This window comes from Cebidichthys violaceus, unplaced genomic scaffold, assembly GCF_023349555.1.
Source record: "Cebidichthys violaceus isolate CVI_PGR_0920_01 unplaced genomic scaffold, fCebVio1.0.p SCAF_1, whole genome shotgun sequence".
Lineage (NCBI taxonomy): Eukaryota > Metazoa > Chordata > Actinopteri > Perciformes > Stichaeidae > Cebidichthys > Cebidichthys violaceus.
Genome location: NW_027176262.1, coordinates 6,816,621 through 6,824,730, shown reverse-complemented (window position 1 = coordinate 6,824,730; position 8,110 = coordinate 6,816,621). Strand labels below are relative to the sequence as shown.

General features: G+C 40.8%; 1 protein-coding gene across 1 annotated transcript in view; it reads right to left on the bottom strand.

Annotated features, from left to right (window-relative positions):
- lekr1 (Leucine-, glutamate- and lysine-rich protein 1) overlaps positions 1 to 8,110 on the bottom strand; it is a 72,788-nt gene that overhangs the window by 25,547 nt on the left and 39,131 nt on the right. The window contains exon 6 of the mRNA XM_068714979.1: positions 1,319 to 1,400. Coding sequence (XP_068571080.1) covers positions 1,319 to 1,400 — 82 coding nt within the window. The remainder of the gene's footprint in view (positions 1 to 1,318; positions 1,401 to 8,110) is intronic.

The window sequence follows — 8,110 nt, the reverse complement described above, 5'->3', positions numbered from 1 at the left end:
ACAAGCATACACACGCGCACACAAAGTCATATTTGTGTTTGATACATGCACAAAGTGGCATGGACAATTTGTGTGGCATGAGATAGTTTTTCCCATAACTGAGCACTTTAAATTGACATTTATAAAGGTCAAAAACATAGATTCTTGACAAAAAACATTTGGGAGAGAGCGAGACCGATGAGGTTATAGAAGGAGGAGGAAACATTAGAGAGCAAATGAGTGCTTCATCTGCAGTATGTCAGGTCAAGTAGTCCTTTAATGTGCTGATATTCAGATAGCAGCAACATTTAACATTTACTCCCTGTGTGTAAAGGGGGATGTTTGTGGGCGTTTGCCCATATGTGTGTGTTTATGTGTGCGCTTTCAAAGTGGATCATTTGTCAAATACTATGAAAGTCACTAACACAAGATCAAAAAGCATCCTCTGCTGCTTAAAAATAACACTAGAACTCAGAATGTGGGACGTGTGCAAACACTTGTAGAAGTCGTCACTATTCTGTGCAAACTAGAGTCAGGAGATGACCAAATATGGAATAATTTATCTATTTAGAATTCTTGTAGAGTGAAAACGTTTTTTAATGGACGACAAAACTTGTGTGACCGTTTTATGGTGCTTGTGATAACAGTAGATGCTACAAGGAAAACACTGCATACAGTGTCCATGGAGTAAGTACTTCTGTGGTTAAGAAGTACATTGGCCACAGTGAAAATGCTAACAGGCAGATGTTTAGCAGGTATAAAGTTTACCATGTTCTTGTCTTATTTGATAATCTGTTAGTAACAAACAAAGTACAGCTGAGACGATGGGAATGTCATTCGTTTTGCTGGTATTTAGTCATAAACCAAACACATTTTGTGTGTGTGTCTGAGTGTGTGTGTGTGTGTGTGTGTGTGTGTGTGTGTGTGCGTGTGCATGTCTGCAGGTCCAGGTAAAAAGTGAAAAACAACAAATGTCAAAAGAGCAGCAAAATGTTCAAACTGATAGAGCTTCGTCATCAGCATATTTTCAAAAGCCACAGGGGCATATTTTTTTCTGAAGTCCTAAACCCCTGACTAGACCTTTGTGTGAGTGTATACAAGTCAAATCCTCTGTTGTTGCAGCTTAGCAGGCCCGGTATGTGGAACGTGAGCATTTCCTGGTTTGGGCGGTGCAAGTGGGGCTGTTCAGAAGGTTTTGATTGGTAGAGGAAAGTTATACAGCGCCAAGCCCTGCGGTGACCCTCTTTTCACCCGTCACATTCCACATACCAAAATCCACCTGCGTCCCCATCTGTGCATGTGCATGCTTTTACCACATACTGTACGTGTTGACACTTACATCAGCTGCTGAGTTAGGCACTCTTTCTCTTCTCTCATTTTCTGTAACTCCGCACTGGAATGCTTCAGCTCCTCTCTGAGCACTGTACAAACAAACACACACAGACACACACAGACACACACACACACACACACACACACACACACACACACACACACACACACACACACACACACACACACACACGGATTAAAAAGCTTGTCTGCATAGAACGCCGTCTCAAAGCGTGTCACCAGAGGCTGTTACACTGTATGCTTTACAGAAAGAGAAAGACAGGTACAGTAGAGATTTCTATCACATTGTTACCACACCAAATTAATCTATCTACGAGAGTGACAAGATTGGAAGGAGAAACAAAACAAGAGCTGGAGGGGGGGGGGGACAAAAGAAAGACAGAAGTTCCAGACAGAAACATGAGAGTGCCTCAAACAAGAGGTGAGGAGGAAGAGTGAGAAATGCAGTATTGAAAAGAAAACCAAGGTGGTAAATTGAGACACAAAGAAGCAGTTGAAAATGAGAAAGATGGGGGGAGCAGAAGGAGGGGACAGTGTTGAGAAGAAGGGAGTACGAGGGAGTTTGTGTTCAAGGGAAACCATGAAACTGTACACCAAAGTCTGGCAGTCTTTGTTGTTGTGTGTCTGACATAAAGTAGCTGCTGCATTGCTACTGTTTCCTCCCTTCACTGTCCATATTCACCGTGTCAGTTATGATACGGTGTGTATACAGCAATGACATACAATACTAAATAAATACAAATTAAAATAATTAGTAAGCTAGATGCAAATAAACATTGAATAAACATAGTGGTACTCTAGCAGAGCATGAATTCTTGGAAACATTTTGAATAAGAAGACACCTGATGTGAGTGAGCATGTTGTAGGCTGTAGAGGGCTAATTTCTATGTTCTTGAATCTGAACCTGATGTGATCCTGTTAGGGTAGGGAGTGTCATTTTGCTCTGCAAATTCAAATTTACATAACATCTTCCAAGCTGGTGGATGCATTTATTAAAAAAAGAATAGACCTGGAAGAAAAGCTTAACTGCAATATTTAGGCCTGATGTCCGGCCAGCAGCTCAAGGCAGCAGTGGATATCACGCAAGAGAAAAGCACTTAAGCTCCAAGTCTGAGTGGCGATTTACTCGAGACACGTCACTGTTTTCTGAAAAACATCACTTATGTTGTGCACATAACTGTCTTCAGTAGAAATATTTGCATACTGGCTTCTATCTTCAAGTAGAAGTGAGACACATAAAATGAGAAAGGCTCACAATCACAGTCGGCACGCTCAGTGTCTGATAACCAACGATGCACGGCTGCACTATAGTTCTGTGGAGAGAAAGGTGCTTCTTCTTCTGTAGTTTGAATGGATCACTCCGCCTGTGCAGACATATTTGACTATTTGCTTATTCTATTTTGGGTAGGTATTTGGTTTTCAATTTTGGTATTGGGAAATAAAAAATAAATAAATAAATGTAACCTCTCGCGATTACAAACATGCATCAAAAAAACGCAATTTTTTTATTCCGGCAAACGTGACTTTGAGGAACGTCTGAAGGTCATGACACAATTCTGTGTGTGTGTGGGGGGGAAGCCCCTAAAGGTGTGACAATGGAACTGTGCTGCTTTAAAGACACATGTCCATGCTGCCTTGTAACCAAGAGGTGCAAGCGCTCCTCAGGTCATGGTGGTCCTGCACGTGCTGCAGGTTGAGTCCTTGCTGTTTTATAAAGCAAAAAAAGCAGCCAAGAAAAAAGCCAACAGACAAAGGCTCTGTGTGGGTGTCTGACTAGCTGTTTGTTTGGCCGATAGGCTAGTAGTGTGGGTAGTGGAGTGTGTCAAAGAAGCGTTATGTGTTTGTATTTGTGAGTTTGTATGTGTGTGTGTGTCCAATCTATATTGAGAGAATTGCCTGTGAGGGTCCATTTGAGCGTAGCGCAGGGCACAGTGGCTGTGACTCTGGACAGCTCTCAAACTGATCCAGCAATGTCAGCCTGACATTTTCCTCCTGCATGTCTTTGTTTTCCTAACATTCTCTCTCTCTCTCTCACTGTTTTTTTCTCCTTCATCCATCTCTTCACTGTCTCTCTCCTCTCAGTCTCTCTCCATCTATTTCTTCCTCTCTTTATGTGGCTTTGTTTTTATTACTTCTGTCTTGCCCTCGCTCCCTCTTGCTCTCTCTCTCCGTCTCTCTGCAGGAAGAGGGAAGTGTAGGAGGTCCTCCTCAAAGCGGCAATACACCGATAATTGCTTTCTGGTCACTGTGACATGACAAGGTTCGCCAGGGTAAAGCAACACACGCACACAAACACTTAGAAACTTACACAGACTCACAATAATAATACAGAACACACAATAATTGATGGGGAGAGAGCCACTTGCAGAAAGACACACAAGCAGCACAAAAACACAAACAGTAAGGGACACATCCAAACAGAAATGGTTGTATAAATACGTGATGGAGAAGAAAGACTTTGCAATGAAAGCAAACAGGCCTGACTGACTTTGTCTGCAGTGCTTCTATTGTGTGTCACAGTGCTCACACACAGACACACACACAGTAACAAGATGTGGTTGTAAATATCACAGCAACTTACTGGCACCTGGCCATCAAGGTACTGTAACTGTTTTACAGTATTGTTAGTGGGCAGGTTGTTGCAGTGCTGCAATTAAAATACATTTGTATCTACGGTACTAGTAGTACAAACACTTGTACTAATAATTAAAAAAAACTAGTAGTACACTAGACACTAGTACTTTCCTCCTCTTTGACATATTGACCAGTCCTCATAAAAATCTTTTCTGAGTAACTTAAACACCATTAAGACCAGAGGTTTGGAGTTAAGAGAAGCTTCAGATATTTGTGGCAAATCAGCAACACAAACAACATAATTTACACAGATATGTTTCCAAAAACATAAATATTCCCCTGATTCTTCCCATTTTAGAGTCAGAATGTTTGTAAGACATGTGGCTTGTGAAAATAGTTCCAATATTTACTTTAGTGACTATGGGCTATAGATATGGTGTTAACGGGTTTCTGTAATATACAAAAATGTTACCTACATAGCAACCTTTTCCGAAAACACTGCTGGCTCTGTGGTGTTGGCATTTCAAATCGGATGCCTGCAGTGCGCCACAGTAGCATCAATCTGCCTCAATTGACAGGCGCCATTTATTGCTTTCAGTGCTTTTTATCCTTAACACAACTATAGGAAGAAAAGGTCACTGTATGAACAATCTACAAGAAAACTTGATGTAGGTGATACTGGAAGTGAAATTATCTCAGTGTGACATAAAATGTGAGCAGAACAGGCAGTTTTTGTAAAGACTTATCAGGGTTGTTTTTTTAAATCTGCACAGCTTCGCAAAATTAGAAAAAAAGATTCTCTTGGCCAAAATCTTTGGCCAGTTTTTCATGGGTAACGATGTTACTGTAAATAGATTTAAAGTAGGGGAGAAACACAGTACCACACAACTGATGCATGTTTTCACCCACAAATACTGTGTTCTGCAATAACATAGACTATAAATTTACAAATTTCAACATTAAATAATTACATTTCAATAACGCAATTCACAATAATTGGTCACATATTCTCTCTCCAACCAACAAAAGCACACAGACACACCCAGCACCTCTATATATGCTGGTATTTACAGTGTATGAGGCCATCTATAAGGCGTAAAGTATAAATAAGTGTAATCTAAAGGACTATGTGACACTACAGTGTCACAACTACCTTTATAGTTACCTATTAACACACAAACAGCTACACATTGGAGGTCTACATAACTATAGTATCACATTCTTAAGTGGTTGGGTACCGCAAACATTGTTGGGATTCTGCATAGTTTATTATGCGTAATAAAAGCAATACCAGCTTCTAAACCACAAGCTGTACTCCAGCTGATGCTTGTATGTCAAGGAATGAGTTTTTTTCTAATGCAGTGCATAAATCTTCCAATGATTTATACATGTTGCAACAGATAGATTTATTAATCGAACATTCACGTAATAGCTCTCTTGACTACAGTATATATGGCATGACATAGTATAGTCGTACTACATGGCTAACAGAAACAGACGGACAGTAAAACACAGACGGTGACAGACAGATGTGGAGACAGTGCTGGACAGGGAGGAGATGGAAAGGAAAACTCTTTGCTGAGAACATATTTGATGTTTTTACATTGCTGCTGTCAATATCAACACACACACACACACACACACACACACGCGCACACACACACACACACACACACACACGGATGCACACACACACACACGCACGCACACACACAAAGTTTCCTAGGAAATAGACACCATATAGTCTAAGGATAGCCCAGGGTGTTGGCAGATGGCTGCGGTTCAGAGATCGGTCATATACACACACACACACACACACACACACACACAGACAGATTCATACAACCTTAGTCACACTTAGTCATTGCCTTTTAACCTTGATTTCCCTGTCAACCTTCTATCCTCTTTTCCAGCGTGTTGAATGAAAACTCCCTCACTTTCAAAATTTTCTGTCCGTCACCTTCAAATCAAGTTGTTAGTAAAGTCAGCTGCTGACATCTGCACAAAATGATCACGGATGAATTATGTTTTCATCTCCCTCTGCCCTCAGTGCTCGTCTTTGTCTTGCTCTCTGTAAAATTCCACATCGCTTGAGGTTGTTCTCTCGTTTCCACCCTCTTCTTCTCCACCTAACCATAAACCACATTCGTCTGTTCACATTAGGTAACCTCCCTATGTTTCTCACCGTCTTTCCCCCTTTCCTTGTTTTTTCTTCTGCTGTTTGACGCTAACCACAGAACGCTGACAGACAGGTAGCACAGTTTAACTGTGAGCTAACGCCCATATCAGTCTGGAGTCTTATACAGGTGACTGACTAAGGTGTGTGCTTTGTAGAGGTCTGCCAATCTGTCCAACAAGACTAAAAGCTTCTTTCAAATTCTGGCCAAGCTCAGGCTCATTTCCAAGGACATATGACTCATTATTAAAACTATTAAAGGCAACTTTGTTCATTTTGAGTATCTTCAGTACGCTAGATTTAGAAAATTATCCAACTGACAAATCCAGCCCAGTGCTGTCAACTCAACAGTACTATCTCCAAAAGTCCCTAAATTTAGCAAGCTTAAGGCCTCCCTCCAGTCCCCAAAAATGATCATAACAATTATTACAGTCCTGGGACAAATACCTGATTTGTTTTCTTTTTTTTTGTCAGAGCATTTCATTTATTGATTGCTTAATTAATTTATTCAGACATCAATTCAGATATTTATAATTGTATTTATTTATATATACTTTCATTTATCCAACGTGGAATTTGGATAACTTGGATCGCTGCAGCGAAATTTAAATAAATCTATCAACTTCATCCATAAAAAGTCAGGGGCGGTGTAGAAGCCTCTGATTACAGATTAAATGCCTCGCTGGAGGACCCGCTCCTACTCTGTCTCTGATTGGCTATACCCTTACAGGCTACCCAGTTGTCTGCTAAATGCTAATGTTGGCTTAGCTATGAATCTCACCGGCGCTACAAACTAGACAGGCATAGGAGGACCACAGCGGCTCACATGTTTGTTCCCATAGTCCGAAAGCAGGTTACCCAGTCCAAAGATACCCGAGGGCCGAGCACCAAAGCAGCAGAGAGACAAACAAACAAACAAACAACGGTTAGTTGTTTACAATTTCTGTATGCTATTTCATCACTCAATTCATTTCCGAGAATTTTTTAGGCAAAAAATATACTTGTTCTATGAAAATGTATGACTGGCGAGCATCTAGTCTAGTTTCTACAAAACTATCCTTTTCTTTTATCTAGGCAATAAAACGGTAGATTTTTACATCATTCACATCATCATCTGTATTTTGTTTGCCTGTGCAACAAATAGTTATTTTAGGAGACAAGACACACTGTACAAGACAACTAAATGTAGAACACCGCACAGCATACAACAAGATAAAGTTTGATAAGACCCCTAATTTAAGTTTCTGAGTGTGCGTGTCTGAATGTGATGATTAGTTTGGGAGAAAATATAAGTTTCTGTGATTATTTGTATTGTGTGCATGTTTGCTTACATGCATGCGTATGTGTGTGTGTGTTTGTGTGCGCATTCCTGGGTGTGTATTTTATTGCATGTGTTGGTTCGTGCAGCAGCTGCCTTTCATGCTCACGTCACTGAACAAACACATACTCACACGGCATCAATACCAACAGCAGACTGTTTTCCTTTATCTTCCTCTTCCTCTATCAAATTCTCCCTTGTTCCCTCCCTCTAGCCCTCTGAAACACACACACACACACACACACACACACACACACACACACACACACATCCTTGGCAGCTGTTGGGAACATGCAGAAAAGAGAAAAAGACCCACCCATGAGGTGAGCCGGAGGTTAGCTCTCCTTCGGGTATTTACTGTCAACGATAAACACAAACACACACACACACACACACACACACACACACACACACACACACACACACACACACACACACACACTCAAATGCACAGTTCTGTTCCTCCTGCTTTTCTCTTTAAAATGTATGGTAAGAGTTTCCTCAGATTACAGCATTTACACACACATACCCATAAACACGCACACATTCCTTCCCTCCTAAATTATCTTTAAGTTTGAGTAGTGACTGTAAACACACATCTGCACACAAACACATCACAGTCATCCACTGTGGGTGCTGCCCTCAGAACTGAAAGATTCCACCACAGTTAAACTAATATTAACTCCTGATGAGAGATTATTTGCTCAACC